Source organism: Solanum stenotomum, chromosome 12, assembly GCF_019186545.1.
Source record: "Solanum stenotomum isolate F172 chromosome 12, ASM1918654v1, whole genome shotgun sequence".
NCBI classification, from domain to species: Eukaryota; Viridiplantae; Streptophyta; class Magnoliopsida; order Solanales; family Solanaceae; genus Solanum; species Solanum stenotomum.
The window spans coordinates 43,844,448-43,869,358 of NC_064293.1; the positions used below are offsets into that span (position 1 = coordinate 43,844,448).

Here is a 24,911-nt window from a genome sequence, read left to right on the forward strand (position 1 = left end):
GCTGAATCTGGGATTATTTTCATGTGAAGGAATTTGCTAGATTAAATATAATTAATGTGAGACAATCTTGTGGAAGAAAAATTGTGAAGATTAAAGTTAGGGAGCTTGACAAAGAACAAAATACGTTGGGAAATTTTGGGTTTCATAATGCTATGTTTTCGTAACATATTAGCCTCAAACAAAACAAACATGATTCAAGACCTCAGAACCATGGTGTCAGAGTCGGATCCATCTCAATTCATAGTTTATTCAATGTTGAGCCCCTGTATTGTGTTGTTCATGCTTCAATTGACAGGGCTAGGTGTGCAGAGGTGTATGTTGTTACACCTCTGTTGTTCTTGATTGATCGACTTATATGGTCTTGGGTAATCTTCATAAGGTTCTTGCAATTGTGAAACCCATTTCACTTATTAGCAATTAGCATTAGAGCCAACAATGCAAGAAAACGCTATAAGTAGTAAAAAAATGTGCCAAAAACTAGAAAGACACCAGTATTTTATCAAACCCATAAAGAAACTATCCACGACTACAGCAAAAGTTGCATGTCTTCGACAAGGCGGACACTGTCTGTACCAAGTTACTACAAGGAGCAACAACTTACAGAAGATTAACATACATTTATGCGTTGTTCAGGTAAGTGGTAACAGATATTGGACTCCATTCCAGATATGCAACATATTCCAACGATGAACTAATCCCAGCAAACACAATTGGCGTTTCATTAAGTTCCTTCACCTCTGCAAATAATAACCGCCTAAGAAACTCACTGTGTCACCGAGCAGGGCGGAGCTTGAGCCAATGGCAACGTAGAAGCAGGCACCCTGCATATATAAGAGGATCTGTTGATTAAGAAACTTAAAACACAGAGTGGCCAAAAAAAAAAAAAGTGGTGATTGTGAATATGAAAACAACTTGAAGAGTACCTGGGTCGTTAAAATAAATGAGGTGGCAGGACTATCATTAACAGAAGAACTCATAATATGATCGCTATCTAGGAGTCAGATTTATATGATTAGGTAGTGTAATCAGTGAGTAGTGAGAGATGGAGAGCGCGAATTAGTCACAGAAATAAAACAGTCGATAGAGATCTCTATGCGTTCCAAATATTGTAGTTCCTGATACATACAGTTTATACTGTCACTAATCACACTAGGTTCTCTTGAAGACAAAAAAGCAAAACACTGAATAAATTCCTCTGATTTAGTCAAAGTGGAAAACCTCATGAAAGCAAAAAACTCTCAAATGAGAATGGCTAGGCACCCACAAGTAAATAACAATTCCTGCATTTTCTCTTGTATTTTTCATCCATCTTAAATTGAATGGTTCTCATTCAACTAGGTTGTTTCACAAAATAACCTCTTCTTCTTCTTCAAGTTTTTCTTTATCTTAGCTTCATAATAAGTTTGTAATTGAGAACCACTTACATGTTTGTTAGTCATTCAACTTAACATGTGACCAACTTCTTCCCTATCTTCACTTCATAATTAGACAAGAGTCACAGTAGCTTTTCGAAGTAACCCTTTGACAAGCAACCTTAAACTTACAAATGCAATATATTTGTCCCAATACATTGCAAATGAAGTAACTGGAATTTAGTTCCAAGGCTAACGTGATCCGAGCTTTAAGCAAATTAGCATCTGTACTAACTACCAACATTTATCTTTGTCCAACTTCTTGTGCCCTCCTCGACTTGGGCACAATTTCAAGCAAGAAGTTAATTTTTTTATTGCATTCAAATATAAGTGGCATGTGGGACTACATTGGGTATGTCGTTGTATTCAAGTATAAGCGGTCTAAAATGGATATTAATCTTTTGAGAATTTTGAATATTTAAACATAAAAGAGGGCCTTGTGGTAGTTCTTGTATAGGGAAATTTAAATATTCTGTTGCTTTCTCAAAAAATAAATAAATTAGAAGTACTAAAAACTGCAGAAGAGAAACTTCCTTTAGAAAAAAAAAACAATATTGTTATAGAAGACGCCATTACATGCTTGCGCACTAAGTGCTGGAAATGTGTGGTGCATACTACTACATGAACAACACACTGTTTTGATGTGTCACAGCTTACATGGACAACTAATTAGGAAGGTTAGGTGACATATATGGCTAACTTGACAAATTTTGATATTAACTCATTATATTAACCATAAATGATTGATGGTGCAGGAGACGCAAGTAACAAATGCACTACTGAGTTTTTGCAAAGCTTTTGAGGACAATAGTTTTACTTTTGTGTTCCTCTCGATAAGATATTTATAATACGGTCTACTAATAGACTTATGACTTGATACAGTATATTTGACCAGAAACCAATTTGCTAGCGTCAAGAAGACACTGTAACAACTAAAGGACGTGGGAGAATGTAATCCTGAATGGCAAACAGATAGATTTAGTCACTCATGAAGGGGAAAAGGAAGGATATAGACGGCAAAAGGAAAAAATGAACAGAACACTTATTTAATTGGTTGTGAACATAGAACAGACATCTTATACAGGACTTTAAGTTTGATGAAACAAAAGAGTTTCCTAATCAATAGCAAACCTAATTATAACAAAACCTTTAATAGCATTCTATGTCTACTTACTATACAATTATCTAGACATGTATAACAAATATAGATACATTCTAACAAGTTAGAAAACTTACTGAGGGTCAACTTGCACAATTTTTTTCTTTGCTTTTCTCTTGTTTCGCCGTTTCTTTCCAGAAGTTGAGCAAAGCAAAGATGGATCCAGGACAGGGGGCACAAATACTATGGGAGGCGCCACTTCCACTATTGAAGATCCTGATTTTGGTCTTTTAAATACATGAAGCTGATCTGGTGCCTGAACATCACTAGGTTGTCCCAAACTATATGCTAAAAGTCCACTATTAGCCTTTTTCCCAGCACCTTCACTAATTTCAACTTCTTTTCTTTTATCCACATGAAGTGGACGACCAAATTCCATTGGCAAGAAGCCAGCATTAACATCACCTGTATCCTGAACTTTATCTAGTGCAGCATAAAGCTTGCGTTTAGACTTGATGATCTCAAACATCACTGTTCCAGCACCAGTTTCTGCAAAATAAGTGATGAAAAGTTAACATTTCATTACAAGGAAGCACTTGAAAGATTAAATATTGAGATCCCCTTCCTTTTCTTTTTTTTTGGATGAATTGAGATCCCCTTCCTTTTCCGGAAGAGGTTTTGGGAGAAGGTGGTTGACCTAAGATGGAAATAACTGCTGCTCGAGCTGCCAGCTGTTCAGCTTCTTTCTTGTTTTTCCCGATTTCTCCCGTATAATGAATACCATTGAAGAACGAGGTAGACTTAAAAACAGGAAGCACTGCCATAGATTGACTTGTCTGATAAGTAGGTTTCTCCAGGTTCATTTTAACAGCATACTCATTCAGGATAGACTTGCAAAACACTGTATCCTAGAGTACATAAAGGTAAAATAATATTAGTAATATGAAAAAGGATATTATAATTCAGACTGTCAGAAAACACCTTCCAGTTCCAACTTTGGTGTAAATGGATATAGAAAACTTTTATAGGGTTGATTTGACCAAGAGTTGAAACAGATTTGGATCAACTGATCTTTGGAGCATAAGTTTTAGATTTCAGAAACTATAGAAACAAAGAACCCGTCTGCTAGACCTAAGATCCAAACGCCACACTAGTACTGAAGCCCTTCAATTAGCCTCATTCTCTGGCTCTTTAACACATCATAAATAAATCAACCTACTTTTTTGAAACAGAATGTGCCCATCTAATATCCAAACACCATACTAGTACAACAGCTATAACTGAAAGCTTTTCCATTAAGTCTCATTCTCTGGCTCTTCAACAATGCACACATAAATAAACAAACTTCTTTAAATCAAAATGTACCCTATACATCCATATATGTAAAATAAAAGTGAACATAAATGTTCAACATCACAATGCTAGAGAAAAATAGTCTATTCCCACCCCACCCACTCTCTCTCTCTCTCTGTGGGTTTCTCGTGAAAAATCTAGTGTTATTTTCTGACGCCACCTATATACTGAAGAACCAGCAACTATGGAATAGGTAAATGCAGAATTAAAATAATTAACACAAGATTTTTACTGGAAAAAACCCTTTCCCAAGAACAAAAAAACACGACCTGCCTTGTAGGATTTCCCTCTCAAATTACCACTAAATTTGAGTCACTGCTTTATGTTACAACTCTATAACCAAGGGATCTACAACTATAGCACCTTTTCCCCTTTACGATTTCTCCCAATTGTATCTCACTTCTTTCAAGACTCTACTTAGTGAAGGAAGCCCATACAACTCCAAACAACAGCTATGACAAATAACTAGGAATGTAAAGGTTACAAGTTCAGCTCAACGAAACAAACTAGACAACAAGAACTGTTATAATAAATCTGGATAGGAAGAGGTTCTTTTTTTGTTGCCAGGTGACTCTCCTCAAACTGAAAAAACTTTGTGATAAGACCTTGTTCTTATTCTCTCTTTGTATGATCTATTTTCTCTCTGTGTGGATTCTTCAACAACATCAATGTAACGCTTTATATAGTAGTAGATGGTCATTTTTTGTTCTCCCAACTCAACATGGATTAGTTCAAGAATTCAAGAACCTAATCCAAGTTTGACCTTATTTCCATCTTTCTTCCACGTCGACCTTCTCTTATTACTAAAGCTTCTTCCTTGTGTGCAAATATGATAATATTTTCATATTGCTTCTTGTTCCTTACTGCACCAGATTACCCATAATCGTAATTTCTCAAGGAATCCATCAATGCACTTGGAATCTGCTTTGCTCTCGATCAACTGTCAACTTCAAGACTAATGTGAAGGACCTGGTTTCTTCAATCCTTGCAGTGTACTCTTGATGGCATCTCTTGTAGTAGACATGTTAAGGAATTCGTTCTTTGGTCGTTCTTAGTCATAACTCATAATCACTACCAGTCCTTATTTGAGACATGTATAATATCTGGTTCTTGTATATGTTTGTTATGTTTTCCTAATCATCTATTAATCATCAAAACTTCACATTGTTAGCTAACCACATAGCTCCCTAACTCATGGCTCTTCGCTCAACAATTTTCCCCATTTTGATGATGGCAAACCCATAACAAAATATAACTCAATCATTATAGTCGCATACGCACTCAAATGCACGCCTCCCCCTAAGAACCAGCTTCATGTTGATCATCATGACTTAGTAAGATGTGAGCTCTTACTCAAGTCTTTTATGAGACCAACCTTCCACTCACCGCAACCTAGTAAGTGACCAGGTTATGTGAACCTGATCAAATCCATATGTTTCTTGTACCAGTATCAGGTTCAATTATAACTCTGCACATGGACCTTGTTCTTTTAGCAGTTGTCTCCGGTACAAGTACTCCAAGAACCAGGTTCTTTCTTATCAATGATTATCAGAGTTGTTCAGACTAAAACTGTGGTGGAAGGTATCAGGTAGACATTGGAATTAGTCAAGATGAACGTAAGTTGACTCACCTACCACATTTTCCGGAAGAAAAAGGAATATCCGAATAGTACTTTAAAGTTCACTAATTTTCATGTGACCGTTAGCAAAAAAAATGCTTTTATCACTTACAACTGAACAATATATGTGATTGAAGTTGATAATATATCAACTATGGTAAGTTAAAAAGGGAAAGGTCTCCAGTGAGCTCATATAATATTACATAGCATTAAGGTGTCGTTTGGTAGTTGGATGAAAAACAAATTATCTATGTATTGATTTCCGTCTTACTTATACGACCTTTGGCTGATAATTCAGAAACCCGCATAACTCATACATGTATAAGTTATGAGGGAATCTATGTATCATTTTTTGCAGGATAGAAGGTGGAATAGCTAATACATGCATAACTAATCCTTGCATAACTAATATATGCACAAAATAATACATAGATTCGCTCATAACTAATCCATACATTACTAATACCTGCATAACTCTAACCAATTACCAAATGACCTCTACAAGCTAAAGCACAGAGGTAAATGTTTACACTTTACACATAATTTTATTTTATTTTGAAAATGATAATGGTGTATTCTTCAGCATTAAGGAGATGTTGGTGACCTGCAAACAGAGGGGAACAAAAGAAGAGAAAAAAAAATTAAAAAAAAATATTTACAAGGGTCCTAATAATTCTACAATTTGTTCTGTAACCTCTAAACCTTTCTCTTTACACCAAAAATAAAAGCATGCAATACAATCCCATCTAACCTTCTGAATGGAATTGGACCTATCTTCAAAATTTCTACTATTTCTTTCTTTCCACCCTGTCCACCAAATGCAATGTGGAATTATCCTCCACCATGCCTTTTGACACTTGCTCCCCCTCTTCTTATCCAACAACTCAACAAATCTGCAGTATGCTCGGGCATGGTCCAGTTTGTTTTTGTGAGACTGAGGAAGATGGCCCAAATTTGTGTTGTAAAGTTGCAATGCAAGAATAGATGCTGGTTGGTCTCTGCTGCGTTCCCGCATAATGAACACCAAGATACTATAATCTTTCCTTTTCTCCTCAGCACTTCATGTGTTAGGCAAGCCCTTCTAGCAACCAACCATGTAAAGCATTTTATCTTAGTTGGTGCTAAGGTTCTCCATACCTTTCTCCACAAACTCTGCTTAGAGTTGCGTTGCTGTGGACTTTCCATTTTGTATGCTCTGCTAACCGCGAAAGCCCCTTCTTTACTATGTTTCCATCTCAAAGAATCAGGAGCATTGGTGATGCCAGGGAATTTTTCTAAAAGCTCTAGCAATTTTGCCTCTCTCTCCACTTCCCAGTCATTCAAAAACCTTCTGAAGATTATATCCCACCCTTGTGCTGTCCAATATTCATTGATATTTGCATCAGGATTACTACATAGTAAGAACAGATCTGGAATGGATTCTTTTAGAGGAATCTGTTTGTTCCACGCATCTGTCCAAAACTTAGTTCTCCTGCCATTTCCCACTTCAATATACGTATTAGCTTCAAGTTTTTGCCATAAGTTTCTGATAGTTCTCCAGACCCCCACCCCATAGGCATCAACACTAACATTACTGCACCAAGGATTGTACTCACCATACTTGGATCTGATGACATCCTTCCATAAAGCTTGCCCCTCTTCATTATACCTCCATAACCACTTCATCAAAAGACTATTGTTTTGTTTCCTTAGATCTCTAATACCCATACCTCCTTTGTCTTTGCTTTTCAAGGCTATCTCCCATTTGACTAGGTTATAACCTTTAATTTCTTTGCATCCATGCCAAAGGAAGTATCTTCTAGTCCTACGGGTTCTCTCAGCTTATTGACAAACAAGGATGTGTTTTACACTTCAAACAACGAGAATCATCCTGTTTCACCCAATGAAATTGGTAAATAATCTACCAAAACACTGAATTTTTCAACCCGTAATCAGCTTGGTCTAACCATTATGCGGGTATGAAGAATATTAACTAAACCTGCCTGCAGAATTACAGCTATTTCACAGAAAATTTTTGTGACATGTCACCATCACATCTTCTTCCCAGGGGATAAAGTACAAAGCTATAGGAACCTATTCATCAAGATCAAACTAATTATAGTTACTTAATTCCACCGCTGAAGTTAAATGCGTTGGTGCGGTGCCAATTAAATTGAACATGACGATGGGTAATAGAGAGCAAAAGTGAACAAGTTACTTCCTCCGGAATTAAGCTGACTTAAATCTTTCGAGGAACTTTCAAGTTCCAGGAAAGTCCGAGAATAAACATGTATAGAGGACATAAAAAATATAGAAGGTGAAAAAAAAATCTTTGGAAGAACTGGTACTTGGTAATTACTAGGCAGTACTTTGGAAACTAATTATACTCTGAGACAACATTTGGGACAGAAGCCAACATATCATCATAGTCTTTTAGATCTTTGATAAAGAAAAATATTTCAGAATATTGCAGTCTCAACCGGTGGCTTCCTCAATATTCACATGTTAAAAATATCAAGGATAGATCAAAAATGATTTCTGAGTAGTCATAGAGATTTAAGAAAAAATGAATACAATACTGTAATGCCTCAGTCTACACCATATATGAAGGGCATGAGTACGCTTTTTTATTCACAACTTTCATGCTTTTCATCTACTGACCTATTCAGTTGGAGAAAGAAGAGAGTTTCATCTCATATTACAACATTATCAGTGCCATAATTCAGGATAATCATGAATCAACCTTTTTAACCTCAACATATCCAGTACTCTAACCCTAATGCACCACCCAAAGAAATTAAAATTCAAGGCCCATTTATAAAAGTGAGTGCCACCTTAAAATCAGGCATGCCTTAAATAAGATGTCCCTTTGAGAAAATCACCTAGCAACTAAGATATAAGTCATTTAGACTCTTATAAAATTGAATAACCAAAATATATTATTTAGCAAGAATACAACAAACCTCACGAATAAGAGGGCATCCCTCATGTTTCAGCTTTTCTTTCACGCCAATCAAAGCAACTTTGGCGGCATCCTGCTCTGCAGCCTTTACATGTGAAAATGTGTTAGGAGAGGTATACCAAACCCCATCAACCAAAACACTGGATCTAAAGAGGGGTGCATGCTGAGAGCTTGCATTGACAGTGTGATAAACAGGACGACCTAGGGACGACCGCTGGGTCAACTCTTGTAGGCGATTCTTGTGAATGAATTCCTCATGAATATCTACAACGAGAAATGACAATATCAAGTCAGAGTGGAGCTAGTATCATAAACAAATTAGGTTCCAAGAGTTTCAAACATGTTAAACCAAAAATATCTGTTGTATGTCGTCTTTTATAAAAAAAGGGCTAAACAGCAAGATTTGAATAACCATTTCCATTCAAAACATATATTTAATTATCTTTCTGAAAACAGAGGGCTAATTTAAACACCTACTGCATACTTCATTATATATACACTAGCACACACCTATATATGTGCATACAAACCAACTAAATCATGCGCTGATTCTTCAGATAAATCTTTATCCAAAAAAACAACAAAAACCTTCCAGGGTGTAGGGTGTAGGGTGTAGGGTGTAGGGTGTAGGATGCATCATCCTACTAATTCAGCACCCTAGGCTTCTAAATCAGTTCATATCCTTTGTAAACCATTCAAGAAAAACCTCGCAGTACCAGCAAGGGGTAGGTGTGATGGTTGGAATCCGTCTAACGTCAAGTAGTGGTTTGGGCTTCGACCCCTAGGAAGGGAGAACATAACTCCCGATAGGAAGAGCTCTAACCCCTAACTGGGCTTACCCCACAGGAATTTAAACGCACCACTGAGTTCTTAATACCAGATGCCCAAAAGCCAGGGGGGGAATCCCAGTACTAGCATGGTTTCTTCTCTACTCCTTACCAAAAGTGTTTTTTTTCCTTAAGGAAAGAATTAGAAACAAAGAAATCTCATTGTTCTGATGCTACTCTTGAAGAACATCCCTACTTCACAAATTACAGACACACAACTGATGCTCCCCTAGATTAAGGGTGCTTTCGTTATGAACCAATTTTCTCATGTTCGGTTGGTCAAATATTTTGGAAAACATTTTCTCTAGGAAAACAAGCTCCTTGAAAATGAGGAAAATGACTTCCTAATGAAAGTAGAGAAAACAAGTTCCGCAAGTGGCATTCCACATTGATTGTGTCCTCTCCACCCTCAACCTCATCTTCACCGCCACCCCCCATAATCCTCATCCCCACCACCTCACACCTCTACCTTCCCACCTCCCATAATATTTGACTAAATTATTTTAAAATGCTTTTAGGATAATACATTTTTCTTACCTACCGAACACAAAGAAAATAAGTAAGAAACCACTTACTCTCCCAGAAACCCCTCTTCCAGAACACAAACATCCCGTATAATAGCAAAAAAGTATCACCACAAAACCCCATTTTCCATCACCTCCGAAAAAAACAATTAACAGTTTCTAGGTTGATGCGTTTTACAGATCCAGAAACCAAAACACCTAAAAAAAAATATCAAAAGAATACTATCTCTACCAGCACTTGACAGCAAAACAGAGAATGAAAAACTTACTTTGACGCTCTCCTTTTCCTTTTTCAGTTTCAGTTTCAGTTTCAGAAATGTTTGGTTGAGGGTTTTGAATAATCACATGTTCGGCCATTTTGATGGGCTGTTCAGAGCTTTGAGTGACAGAATTCACATCCTCCATGGTTGAAGAAGATGATATTTCCCAAGTTGTTTTTTTAGAGTTCACTGAAAGAGAAGGCAATTTGTAATTCTTGGTACACACTACACACACAACATTTTGCAATATGCTAGGTTTATTTCTTAGACAAAGAAATTGGGATTTGAACTCATGTAATGTTATTTGCGGATGGTTGTTACATGTATTTGTAATTGTAATAGTGTAGAATATAATATTGGGTTTTGGAGTATTCTTCTGAGTTTTATTATATTGTATCGTTAAATTCATGTAATATAGTACTTATTATTTTATGTAACTATAAATTTGGTGTAGTTTAATCATTAATTATTTATTTTGTTTCTTTATTTAATTAATTGATTTTATTTTTTAAGCTTATTTTTTTAATAATAATTTTTTTTTGTATTCTTCTTCTTTTTTAGATTTATCCTTTATGATATTGATTTGTTTAATAATTAAAAATGATATAATTTATTTCAATTTTGTATTCATCAAAATAATGTAGTTTAAATATAATATGATGTAAAAACGATTTAAAAAAGTTATTAGTCAATTTTTATTTATGAGTTTGAACTCATAATATATTTGTTACATACTATCTGTGAGTTAAGTTTTTAAAATTAGTAATTAATGGTATTTGTCGATTGTGATTTTTAGTCGCAATCAATTAATGCAATTTATATGTTACATTTGACGAATGGTGATAACTACATGTTTAAATTCATAAGGCATTTGTCTCATGCGATTGTAAGTTGAATTTTTTGAATTAGTAGTTAATGGTATTGACCAGTATGATTTTTAGTCGCAATCAGTTAATGCAATTTATAAGTTACATTTGACGAATTGTGATAACTACATCGTTTAAATTCAAAGACATTTGTCCCATGCGATTTGTAAGTTGAGTTTTTGAATTAGTGATTAATGATATTTGACCAATGTGATTTTTAGTCGCAATTAGTTAATGTAACTTTTAAGTTACATTTGACGAATTATGATAAACTACATCGTTAAATTCATAAGACATTTGTCCCATGCGATTTGTAGGAATTGAGTTTTTGAATTAGTAATAATGATATTTGACAATGTGATTTTTAGTCGCAATCAATTAATGCAATCTTTAAGTTACATTTGACGAATGGTGATAACTACATCATTTGAACTCATAAGACACTTGTCCCATGAAATTTGTATGTTTAGTTTTTTGAATTAATAATGAATGGTATTTGTCAAATGTAATTTTTGTCGCAGTCACTTCATGCAATTAATAAATGGTATTTGACGAACGGTGAAAACTATAGTTAAAAGTCAAATAAGTTTATATGTCAAGTATAAAAGTCTTTATTGTGATAACTTAGACAGAAAAGTAAATAGTTTATTTAAATAGATTTTTAAAAACGTAAATATTAGAAATAATCTTTATTGTTAGCATGTAAAATTAAAATTACAAAGTTGATTTTCACATATAAGTATTTTCAATTTACTTGTTTTATGTCAATCAATTTATGAAAACGAATAAGAATATCTTTTTAATGTACAACTTGTAGTTGATTTTCTCCTTTTCCTTGCTTTTGTGCTCATCAAACGTCTCAAAAGGAAATAAAATTTAAAATAAAAAATGGGCCTGCCTATATATTGGAAAAATTACGCGGTTAAGCAAATTTATACTACTTAATTACTCATCATAGCTATAGTTTGCTATAATTACAACTCACGACTAACATTGTACATTAATTACGTGGGCTGACTTCGAGTTTGTATAATTAGTCATGTTTGTATATGTATAATTCTCCAGAATATACAGATACATATGTATAATATACAATTATCTAACCGATATACATATACAATTCACCTCTCTCCCACTCTCTGCCCTTTCTCGCTCGCCTCTCTCCTCCCTATCCCAATCTTGCTTGACATATAAACAAATGCATATGTATAATATACAATTATCTAACCGATATACATATACAATTCACCTCTCTCCCACTCTTTGCCTTCTCTCGCTCGCCTCTCTCCTCCCTCTCCAAATCCCGCACGCATCTCTCCTCCCTCTCCCAATCTCGCTTGACATATATACACATACATATGTATAGTATACAATTATCTAACCGATATACATATACAATTCACCTCTCTCCCACTCTTTGCCCTCTCTTGCTCGCCTCTCTCCTCCCTATAACATGTAGCTATGAATTGTAATTATCAAACTATAGTTATGGAGAGTAATTAGGCTATTTTTGAGTGGCCATATGTGAAAGTTCTTTTTTTTTTTTTTGTCATAATTATTTGTCAACTTTTGAATTGATACACATATTAAAAAAACAAAGATTGATAGAGTGAATTACTCCCATTTCACTTTATTAATTATGAAATGGATTAATTAAAAATTTAAGATTTTCAAGAAGTTTTAACCTTTTCAAAATTAATTAAATGAGGTATAACAGGTAAAAAAAATTTGTTCTTTCTTAATTTGTCAAAATGGACAAGTAAAAAGAGACAAAGTAAAAAAAAAACTGTACAAATAATTATGGACTGAAAAAGTATAATATAATTTATTTTTTTGAAGTTGACGTACTCCCTCCGTTTCAAATTAATTGAATTGTTGAAATATTTTTCATTTTTCAAATTAACTTAATTGTTTAATTTTTGAGACTATTTTAGAATGTTCTTCCAATTTTACCCTTCATTAGTTAGTATTGGAATTAGTTATTAATTAATGTTTAGTTATTTTAATCATAAATTTGACAATAATTAATAAGGGTAAAATGAAAAGTTATATCTAATTTATTTCTTTATCTTCTTTTCTTAAAAGGTATGAAACACCTCAATAATTCAATTAATTTGAAACGGAGGAGTAATCTCTTCTCCTCATTATGTGAGTATGTCTTTGCATCAAGGCGTACAAAAATAGTCAGACATAATCATGAAGGTCACGAAATTAAGGATTTGTTTGGCCTCAAAAATATATTTGGGAAAATTTTGCAGAAATTTAGAAAATGGTGTTTGACTACATAATTTGTTATTTTTTGACAAATATATTTGTCAAATATTTCAAGTTTTCAAATATTAGAATTTGAAGTATTTAAGCCAAGTTTTAATATTTGGAAATTTTAAAAAATTAAAAAATTACTCCAAATTTTTATATTTTATAAAAAACATCCATCATTTATTATTTTTCCTTATTAATATTTATCTATCAAATTACTCCATTAATAATTAATAATTACTCTTCTTTCCTATTCATACAAAACTTGGCAGAAATAGAAATTTTATTTTTAATAGCTAGGTTATATTCATCCTGAATCAGTGACAAGTTTAAATATGCAATGAAGTCTTATTTTTGTCCATATTGTTATTTTGTTATTGTGACTGTTATAAGGTTATTTTTCCGAAACATGTTCATTATAAAATGACAATACAAACTTAAAGGTATTTTTAATAACTTAAAACTTATAGATATAAATCATATTTTTTGAAATAGTCAAATATTCTCCCAAAACTTCTGAGTATAACCAAACGCATGGTGAAACTTCACCCAAAAATGATTTATCTAGAATATTTGTGAATTTGGGGCTAAAAACTAATTAACAATAAACTATATATGAATTTGAAAATGTAGCTGGAATAGCTCAGTTGGTTAGAGCGTGTGGCTGTTAACCACAAGGTCGGAGGTTCAAGCCCTCCTTCTAGCGGTTTTTTTATTTCATTTTTTTATTCTTACAATTTTTAGGAAATTGGGCTGGATTCTACATGAACCATGTGGGCCGCATCATCTCATTCCAAAACTGTATCAGGTCCAACAAGACAGTTTCGGGAGCTAATTCAAAATTACCTACTCGATTAACATGCTTTATTTGCATGAAGTGACGTAAATAAATCAACAAATATGAAGCAAGACCTACTTCCTCCCGTTTTAGGGATATTTGAAAGAGTTATCTCCCTTCACCAACAATGGCATAAAAAAAAAATATTATTTATGCTTTTTTTTCAACAGCAGAGCAGATCAATATACTGAATTACTACCTACTAAAGTATTTAAGTAAGGGAAAATTGTATGAAATAGCAAACTATTAATTCAAATTAAATTTTATACCCATAGTTTATTTTAATTGTAATTCGCAGCAAACATTCCCTTTTTTTGCCATTTGATTCGGTATACAATTAGCCATTTTCGGTATATAATTAGTCATTTTATACATTTCGGTATAAAATATATAAAATGCGTTTGTTTTGTATAAAGCGAGAGAAAAGTGTATATACAAATACAAATACATATATTTTCGTCTTATACACTTATAATTATACAAATATATATCTTATTATACAAATTATAATGTATAAATGAATTTATACAAAATTGAACAATTTGTATAAAATTAGATGTTCGTAGCGAATTATACAAATTAAAAGTTCCATAGCAAACATAAAATTTGTTATGGAGCGCAATTATGCAAACTATAGCAATAATATACAAATATGATTTTTATGTTTGCTATATGTGAAAGTTGCTCTTTTTAAGTAATTAACTAAGAAACAGGTTGTATCATATATCCCCCAGTTCTAATGCAAGTTGGGAATTTGCATCAATATAATTATAAAATTTGCATAGGAGACTAATTATGCGTCACGTCTCTCGTCGGAAACATTATGAATTAATTAGCCCCAACAGTGCGCAGTCAAATGATTGGAATAATTTGTGATAAAGAATAAATACACATGAAACTTTCACGTAGCAAACACAAAAATCATATTTGTATGTTATAGTTATAGTTTACATAATTGCGCCTCATAGGCTATGACTATTTCGCTATACATATATACAAAAGAAGCTGGCTATTTCGCTATACATATATACAAAAAAAACAATTGTATAATGTGTTTCAGTATACATATACAAAAGAATCAATTGTATAATCTGTGTATGTATAAAACGAGAAAGAGAGAAAGACAAAAGAAAATTGGGCAGGGCAGAATCGTATTTGTATAATCATAAGTGTATAGGACGAAAATATATGCATTTGTATTTGTATATATAATTTTCTTTCGTTTTATACAAACACAAACGCAATGTATACATTTGTGTTTGTATAAAGTGAGAGTGGCGAGCGAGATCTGGAAGAGGGGAACGAAAGTATGTATATATACACAATTTTCTCTCGCTTTATACAAACACAAACACATTTTATACATTTATGTTTGTATAAAAGTGAGAGAGGCGAGCGAGACTGCCCAGCGAGAACGAGAGGGGCGAGCGAGATTCACTAGGGAAAGAGGTGAAATAACAACAGTTTGCTATGAGTTACAATTAATCAAACTATGGTTATATCATTTTATTTGAATTAATAGTTTGCTATTATATATAATTTTCCTTTTTTACTAAAATTAGTACTCCTTCTTTCCAATAATGGTTGTCTACTATACTATTGAGTATTGACTAGACACATTTCTTAAAAAATATTACTAATAAATTATAGGGTAAATCTATATTATTCTTTGACTTTATTAAATTTAATAATAAATAATAGTATTTAGAACGCTCTAGTATTTAATAACAAAGATAAAATAGATATAAAAAATAAAATAAATTTAAATAACCATTTTTAGTATAGTGAACAATTATGATTGACCGGAGGGAATACGTCAAAAGGGTTCCTAAAGTCAATACTTAAGGGGGCACATGATCCACATTGTTACTTGTACCACTTGCTGTGGGACTGGGAGCAAAACGAATATTTACCTATTGTTTTCTCTCTCCATTTGTTAATTAATATGTTTACCTTTACATATATTATTATCCTCTTAATTAATCATTGGTTAGATGAAAGTACCATTAAGTTAAATCTAATTGCACAAACAAGCATCCATCCATGGAAGTGGAATTCTGTAAATGCCTGTACAACACTCTACATGCATTTCATTTCATTCAAATATAATTGACTACTTACAAGTTACAATTTGTCATATCATTATCAATCACAAATTTATTGAAATATATAAATCATCTTTATCTATTTTATTGTATTCAGGTCCATTTCATTCCTATAATACTAATTGAACAAGATTATAAAATAGTTTTTAGTGTAAAATGACAACTCTGTATTTCTCTCTTTAATATAACTTTTTATGTTTATGTTCTTACCTTATCGTAAGGAGGCAATGACTTCATTATATATCCAAGTCTTCTCTAGTTAGATTGAGATTATATTGGACTATATAGTCATGTCAACATTTAATTACTAATCTTCAGCAGAGGTGAATCTAAGATTTCTGAAATATGAGTGTCATTGTGCAACATTTAACCTTCTAATAGCATGAGTGTCAACATATAATATATAAAATATATACATAAAATATCTAGTTTTACGGATAGATCACAAATTCACCTGCCCTAATTTTTGTACTTGATTAAGTTCGTCACTGATCTTAAGCTAATTAAGCTCTACTACACGTTATGTCTATCACTAATTAATTGAAGTCTAAAGATTCTAACATGAGATAATCTATTACATCTCATGACAACCACCGAATGAAAGTTCAAACATGATAGTTAAACCACGTAACAACATTACAACTAGCAACCAGGGGCGCCGGAGCCACATTATAGTGAGGGTTCATCCCAACCTTCTTCGACGGAAAATTATATTATTTATACATAGTCAAAATAATTTATTAAGTATATAAAGTAGATATAGAACCCCCTTAGACTACTTTATGTGTCTATTTCTTCAGATTTTGACTCCATTATTGAAAGTCCTGGGTCCACCACTACTAGCTACTAGTATCTATGAAAATTCAACAAAAATCCTATTAATGTTAAAAATTGTATATCTTTGTGTTGCTTTGTTTTTTTTTTTTTAAAAAAAAATGGTGAAGCAACAAAATGTGCACACATCTAGCTGCTACTTGACCTTCACATACGTTTTTGTTAAATTTTTATTTTATAATTTTTTTCTTCTTGTTGCATGTGGTGGACGTTCTCCATTTATACATTTTTTTGCTACCCACATGGTGTGAGATATGATTATGATGTCATGATGCTCTAGCTAGTGGGCTTGAAATCAAATTATTCCATCTAAATTACGTAATTCCAGAGGTCAAGTTGTATATACATTAAATTCATATTTATCATAATTATTAATAACATCCCTTTTTAAAAGGCAGAAATAAAATATTTGCAAAATATATACATAGTATAGATACATACAGCCTCTAAGTAACCCCGTGAGCACAAAGTGTTTATCACATTGTGGCGATTACATGTTATCTCGGGGTTAAAAAGGAAAAAAACACTAAATAATTTCAAGAAAAATAATATAGTAATGTAAAATTCTCAAAAGAAATAGGAAGAAGGATCATAGTGATTTTTCTTATTGTCATTTATCCGTTTCATTTTAAATAAATTAATGAAATAATTGTACGTAATTAGTATTATGTGTGGAATCGAATAAAACCAAAAAAAGAATGTCAACTTAAGAGAATTTTGGAGATGAAGAGCAATAGGGGACTCATTGAAAATGAGTAGATGTTAGCACAACTGTAATGTCATTAGGTGACCCAACACTTCATCAAATAACGACTCTCCTATACCAATAATATATACTATTATTATATCCTCCTAATCTATATAAATTATGGAACAATTAGTGTAGTAATACTTTGATTTGGCAACTCTTGCAAATCTTAACCACTAATCATAATTAACCAATGGTTGCATGAAGGCTATTTCTTTCACATACCTATAGTTTATAAGATTATTAGGCTCACCATATTTAATGACATATATAGCTCGCCATTAATCTTTTTTTTAAAAAAAATTATTTGCGATAGATAAATCAACATGTATTAATTTAAAATAATTGAACTATATACACAAGAGAGTACTGTTTGATATAAATTAAAGAATATATTTTACTGTAAAATAATTAACTATAATTTTCGTAAATTTATTTTCTGTATTTGATAAGTGAAAAATATGTTTCAGGAATATTTACATATAATTTAAGCCAACAAAAAGGTAAGGTGAACCTTTAGTGTATAAACGTGAAATATCGATTATGAAACTTATTTTTTTAAGGTAAATATAGCATAAATCTAAAACAAAACTTTAGATGTTTTTTTTAAAACAAATAAACACCTCATTGCTAGTGAGAGGACAACTTAACAACTGGTCCAGAATTAGTAATATTTAAATTGTAACGAAACTAATACTCCCAATAGCATAAGATGAGAGTTCATACCTAATTAATTCATCCCCTACAGAAGAAAAATGCAATATATATGTGGTCCATTATTATTTGCCAAAAATAAATTAAATAAATTATTCAATAAAAGATCTGATGTGATATTCTGCCGGTACCTAATTCAGTAATTTGATTAACAATTTTGTTACACGTGCAATGACCCAATTTCATCAATTATTCACATACACCCCCTCCAACCTATGAAATCCTTTTAATTTAAATTAAACATGTGGACATAATGTCCAATGTGAGGTGTACAAGGACCACTTAATAATTATTTAAAGAATTAATTAGAGTGAATTTTATAGATTCTTTATCATATATAGTATTATATTTTCTTACATTTGCTAGCTTATCCATGAATTTTACGATCTATTTATACGTTTACAATTTTATATGCGCACATAATATAGGAGCAAATTATATCCGAGGGTTAGTTAGACTAATCAATGCATACATAACATATATCTTTATATAAATTATATAACTATAAATTTACACATAAATTTTCACCTCATTTTATATATAGTAATTGTGAACTAATACAGTTTAATTGGTGCAAGATATATGTATGTAACTTTAATGACCTTGATCCACATTAATTAGGTAGCTAACTCTTCTTTTGGACGGCTTGTTCATTTGTTCTCTTAATTCCTTTCTTTTTCTTTTTCAAAGAAGTAGATAAATATTTTCCTAACTTTATTCTTTTGAAAGTCATTTTTTATATTTAGTAAATTCTTAATATGTTTATTTGTTTCTTGGTGCTAAATAATACACAAATATAATTTGACAAAAAGTACTAATTGAGAAAGGATCGAAGTAGTCCATTGTTTGGAGAATTACCAATAAAGTTAGTAAAAATCGTGTGAGATTAATGTTCAAATTTCAGTAAGAAATGTAAAAATGTAGTTGATTTTTCTTCTTTAATTGTTTAAGTTTTGATACGCTATATTTATTCGATATATGTACTAGTGAAAGATAATAAATAGTTGATAATAATTGATATTTATAGTTAATCTGAACATCACCGTTATAAATAATAAGAGTTGATTGATTACTAACATGACCAGTCACCACTATCGCATGGTTCGATAATTCATTACATAATAATCTATTTGACATTGAGGGGCTAACCTAAAGTAACTGTGATTATGGCATTATTACACTGAACGAAGCATGTAATGATATTATTCGAAATATAGGGACAAATTATTAGCATGTTGAAGAACATGATGTTTAATTAATTGATCCTGCTCTCATTCCTTTCTTTGTCCTTGTCCTTAAATTTTGCCTAAGAATTCATAGATGTAACTTAGGTTTAAACGGATTGCCAGAAAGAGTTAAATTTAATAATTTTTTTAATTCACTTAGATTCTTAAACAATATCGACAATAACTAGGATAAATCTAAGACTCTTTTCCAATCCCATCTTTGAACCCAAAGGTAACGCTAGTTAAAGAGTGGTGACACAAGTAGGCATATTCTGAGAGTTTGATAACTCAAGTGATCAATATTTAATTAATATTATTAGTTTTTTTTTATTCTCCACCTTTTGCTTACAAAGAACGAATTGCAAAAATGATTCAACCTCAGCCTATTTTAACATAGCGAATAATAGGGGGCTCGAGAATTGATGTATATTTGAATCATAGGAGCTACCAATCGATGATATGCTTATATTGATGATGTTATTATTGTTGTGATCCAAGAAGCTATGAGTGTCAAAAATGAGCCCAACTATAGGTAACCCGTCTAGAATTTTAAAGATTGAACTCAAGATAGCGCTGATACATTAATCTAATACGCGAAATACATTGATCGTTAAATAAGATACATTACATTTTATACATGATATACTAATCTGATGCACATTTTATACATGATACACTAATCTGATGCGCGAAAATGAGGCATTTTGAAGATTTGTAAAACTTATAGGGGATAATGGCCATAAGTAAACTAAAAGGTGAGATTTTTGTAATTTTTCCTAATTTGAATCGGGTTCAATCTCAACTCATTCAAGCCTTAACCCATTTCAAGAGAATCCTCAATTGAGCCCAATTCAATCTCTAATTTCAACCCGTTTTAAGACTCTTTATTTGCATTTATGTAATGTTTGTTCATATATTGAATGTATGAATAGTACTATCTATTTTATATCTTTTATGATTTATCTATTCATCTATAATATCTTTTCTTAAATTTTTGTTGAGTTGAAATTCAAATTGTGATTATAAAACTTAAATAATAATATATTAAAATTATTGAAATTAAGTGAGTCAAATTGAACGGATCAAAACCCAACCCATTTTAAGCCCAAGATAAACTTGGGCAAGTCATGACGCAATTCAATTTATATTTCAACCCATTTTAACATTTTCAATTTTAACCTAACACGTCCATTTGATCCAAGAAGCAATAAGTTTGCCAATAATCATCTCTTGACAGGATGATTATTCTATACAATTTCCACAGCTATCATAGCCAAGCCAACTGAAGTGTCACCAAAAGTATGTTAAGTGGAATGACAAAAGAGAGGCAGCTCTGCTGTCAAGAAAGGTAGTTGGGGGATGAGAAGGTCACCAAACTACTACTAATACATCCCATCATTTTATCTCATTTTCCTAAAAAAATAATTTTCGCTCCGGAGTCCACATTGGAGCCAAGATTAAATTCGGATCGCGCATTGCAAAATCCATTCGGGGTAGTGCTCCCAACAAAATTTTCTTCATACCAAAAGCTCGAACCCGAGACCTCTAGTTAAGTGTTAAGCACTCCCTCCAGTGCACCACAACCCATGTTGGTCTCATTTTCCTACTTAATTGTTGCATTATAATTAATATTCCAATTTCCAAATCCATATTAACCCTTAACTTACCCTTAAACTACCAAATAAATCTGTTCCTACATTTGTCATAAAGCTTATCCAAAAATCCCCAATAAATAATAAGGCCCTTCCAAGCATCATTCTTGTGGTTTCCTTAACACCAAGAATCTTGCATTTATTATCTCAATTCACATTTTTCTCATTCTTGGTATAAATAATGCCAGTAATTCCATCAACTCAAAAATTAAACTGGGTCAGTCTTTTTGTAGTTCAAGGGACCATCCTTCTCTTTCTCTCTGTCTCCATTTCCAGCATATAATCAAAATCCCTTCACACTTTTCCACACTTTTTCATTACAGTATTTGATTCTTTATTCTGCAATGCTCTCTTTCTTTTTTCTATATACTGAGAGTAAGTAACTCTTTCCTTCCCTACAAGCAAAGTTGTTCACTTTTCTTGATTCTTTCATTTTCTTGATTTTTGGGTTTGTGGGTTTCTGTGTTGCGTTTCGAGATCCGTTCTCTAAATGGGGTTTCTTCCAAGTAGTTTTACTAACTCTGTGGAGCCTCTTCACAGTTCATACCCTTTAAAGACTCAAGCTTTAGCCACTGATACTGATAACCATTGTGGAAATGAAGAGTTAAAAATCAAGTCTTTAATTTACAGAATGATTTGGGATTTTGGGTTGGCTTGTTTTGTTCCGACCCGTCGCCGGCGAGCTTCCGGCGAGGATAACGGTGAGAAGGATAAAGGTGTTAGCAGTTTGGAGCATAATAAGGCTTGGTTGCTTGCTGAGTCAGGAGCATGTGGTACTGAGTTGATTAATGCGGAGCCACATTCGGTTCATTCCTCTTTTAGGTTTAGTTTTTGTTCTCAGGTTGAGCTTGAGTCTATGAATGTTAATAGATGTTCTTCTGCTACTGTTTTGATGGTGAATTTGGATAATGGGTTAACTGATCCCCTGTCTAGAGAGTTAAAATGGAGGAAAATTCAATCACTGGAGAGGAGTATTTCTCCTGTGACTCATTCTTTAATTAGGTTTACCTATCCTGAGATTGCTTCTGCTACTAGGAATTTTTCTAAAGGTATTCAATTTCTTAACTTTTTTCACTTTCCCCTGTTTGAAAGAGAAATTCGTGTCTGAGGGTCTATGGGTCTATCGGAAACAACCTCTCTGCCTCCCAAGGTAGGGGCAAGGTTTGCGTATTTCTCGGACTCCACTTGTGGAATTACATTGGATATGTTGTTGTTGAAAGAGATATTCATGTGATGTTGATTTGCTTTTCTTGAATTTGTTAGGTAGAGTTTTGGGAAGAGGAGCATTGAGCTATGTTTTCAGAGGAAGAGTTGGATTTATGAGAACTACTGTTGCGATTAAGCGGTTAGATAGGGAAGACAAGGAGTCTCCAAAGGCATTTTGTAGGGAATTGATGATTGCTAGTTCTCTTCATAACCCATACATTGTTCCTCTGGTTGGTTTTTGTATTGATCCAGAGGAGGGTTTCTTTTTGGTATACAAGTATGTATCTGGTGGAAGTTTAGAGCGGTATTTACATGGTGAGAATACTTGGTTTCCTTTTGCTCTTAATAAGGTCGTTTTTATTTTAGTTTACACAATTTCATTGAGACTAATTTAGATAGAATTTCATCCATAGATAAGAAGAAGAGGGGAGTGAAAGGTGGTCCAGTACTTCAATGGTCTACACGGTATAAGGTGGCCGTAGGCATTGCTGATTCAATCGGGTACTTGCATTATGGCACTGAGAGGTGTGTTGTTCACAGGGACATCAAACCCTCCAACATTCTTCTCTCATCCAAAAAGACGCCCAAGGTAATGAAAGGAGCATTCATATTTAACAGCTCAAATTGGTTATTGTCATTATTTACGCATATCTGCTAGTGAACAGTTTGTTGTTGATAGATTCTGTGTTTTAATCCTTTCCTTGATATACGCAGTTGTGTGACTTCGGTTTAGCTACATGGACTCCTGCACCTTCTGTACCTTTCCTTTGTAAAACAGTTAAAGGAACATTTGGGTATATTTTCTATCTTGACAACTCTTCTATAGGCATGGCTATGAATTAAAACCGTTGCTAGACCATAAAGAACATCCTTATATTTACAATCTTTGAATTACATATGCAGGTATTTAGCTCCTGAATATTTTCAGCATGGTAAAGTGTCGGATAAAACCGATGTTTATGCCTTTGGAGTTGTCCTCCTGGAGCTGCTCACTGGAAGGAAGCCAATTGAAGCAAAAAGGGGACCAGGAGAAGAGAACTTAGTGTTGTGGGTAGGTTCTTGCTATAATTTATGCCTAAGCTGTGATCATATCTCCTTTATTTGTGATAATTAAATCAGTTTTGCTATAGGGATTGGTAATTGTTAATGCAAGCATACGTATTACTCGGCATAACCTTTGCCAAAGTTGCTGCATAATTGTAAATTTCACCACTCAGAATTTTTTTGACATCGCTAGGGATGTGTGAGTAAATTATTAGGCCAGTGCATTTCCTTCCTTCTATTTGGTTTTAAATGGTCGCCTTCACCCTTGCTGATGTTTAGATCTTTATGTTCTAAATGGTCACTGCCACATAGGATCTTTGTTCCTTGTTGGTGGACTGTTTAAGGCCTCTCTGCATCAAAATTTGGCAACATTGGGACCTTTTGCATATCCTTGTGCTCTTTTCAGGCAAAACCACTACTGCAGCAAGGAGCTCTTGAAAAGTTTCTTGATCCAAGACTCAAATTCCCTCAAAAGAACCTACAACAAATAGCTCGGATGACTCAAGCAGCAGCTGCATGTATACACACTGAAGAGTCTCGAAGGTCCAACATGGATGAGATTATTGCCATATTGAGAGGCACAGAAGTTCGTTCCTTGACCAGAAAAAAGTCTATTTCCAGTAATAATTGTGTGATTGATCCACAATTGCAGCGGACAAAAAGTGAAATGAATAGTCACTTAGCATTGGCAATGTTAGGAGTACCTGACTTTGAAGATGATGATTTTTATTGTCGTTAATATAAAGACGATTAATTTGATTATTTTTTTTCTCCTTGTTCCTTTTCCCTCTCACACCATTCTAAGATTCTAGGGTGACAACTGATAAGCTCTTTAACATGTAGATAGAAAAGTGGTGATCTGATTGAAGAATAGGCTGTTTGTATATATTTGTCCCTGATTTTGGTGGGGAAATATGATAGTTTCTGTTTTGTGAGATAACATAAAGAAGTTTGTGAATTGTTTTCTGGCATGATCTTATTTCTTTCCTTGATATTGCAAGTTCAAAGTTCAAACTTTCTCTGGTTATCTAAATGCATCGTGTTTAGTTCTTTTTCTTCCCTTTTTTATTTTATTGGATAACCGTGGTGATCGCGCCAGTTACCTCAACCTATCTCCCCACCTGTGTAGGACACTTTTTTTGTAAGCTAAAGATTTTTTTCGGTTTTCCAACCAGTGTCTAATATCCATTGGAGCTTGACTAAATCTGAATTTGTTCCGAGAAGTTTGGGGTAACTAATAACCGTTGCCATGTTTCTCTCCGGTAACTAATTAACTGTTGCCATATTTCTCAACTTTAATTTAATGTGAGCAGTTGATGACAAATACAGTAGGCCACCAAATTAATAGTAAATTCTGTTTGTTTAAAAGGTATGGGGACTTTCAT

General features: G+C 33.0%; 2 protein-coding genes and 1 non-coding gene across 4 annotated transcripts; 2 read left to right on the plus strand and 1 right to left on the minus strand.

The window, feature by feature from the left end:
• Positions 1 to 447: 447 nt before the first annotated feature.
• On the minus strand, positions 448 to 10,308 carry LOC125848838 (double-stranded RNA-binding protein 4-like). 2 transcript variants are annotated; one of them, XM_049528782.1, is made up of 5 exons: positions 10,050 to 10,308; positions 8,425 to 8,687; positions 3,209 to 3,419; positions 2,649 to 3,060; positions 448 to 821 (listed from the first exon to the last, which is right to left on the minus strand). In XM_049528782.1, exons 1-5 carry the CDS (start codon positions 10,177 to 10,179, stop codon positions 764 to 766), a joined length of 1,074 nt encoding a protein of 357 aa, XP_049384739.1. In that variant the 5' UTR covers positions 10,180 to 10,308; the 3' UTR covers positions 448 to 763. The 2 variants fall into 2 exon arrangements, with proteins under 2 accessions (XP_049384739.1, XP_049384738.1); XM_049528781.1 differs by having other exon boundaries at positions 10,044 to 10,307.
• A 3,483-nt stretch (positions 10,309 to 13,791) lies between these two features.
• TRNAN-GUU (transfer RNA asparagine (anticodon GUU)) lies at positions 13,792 to 13,865 on the plus strand. Its single transcript has one exon. It is a non-coding gene; the product is annotated as a tRNA-Asn (tRNA).
• Positions 13,866 to 21,392: 7,527 nt separating this feature from the next.
• On the plus strand, positions 21,393 to 24,519 carry LOC125848771 (probable serine/threonine-protein kinase PBL7). The gene is made up of 6 exons (XM_049528698.1): positions 21,393 to 22,325; positions 22,540 to 22,797; positions 22,896 to 23,071; positions 23,197 to 23,276; positions 23,386 to 23,533; positions 23,933 to 24,519. The coding sequence occupies exons 1-6, from the start codon at positions 21,767 to 21,769 to the stop codon at positions 24,263 to 24,265; spliced, it is 1,554 nt and encodes a 517-aa protein (XP_049384655.1). The 5' UTR covers positions 21,393 to 21,766; the 3' UTR covers positions 24,266 to 24,519.
• Positions 24,520 to 24,911: the final 392 nt, after the last annotated feature.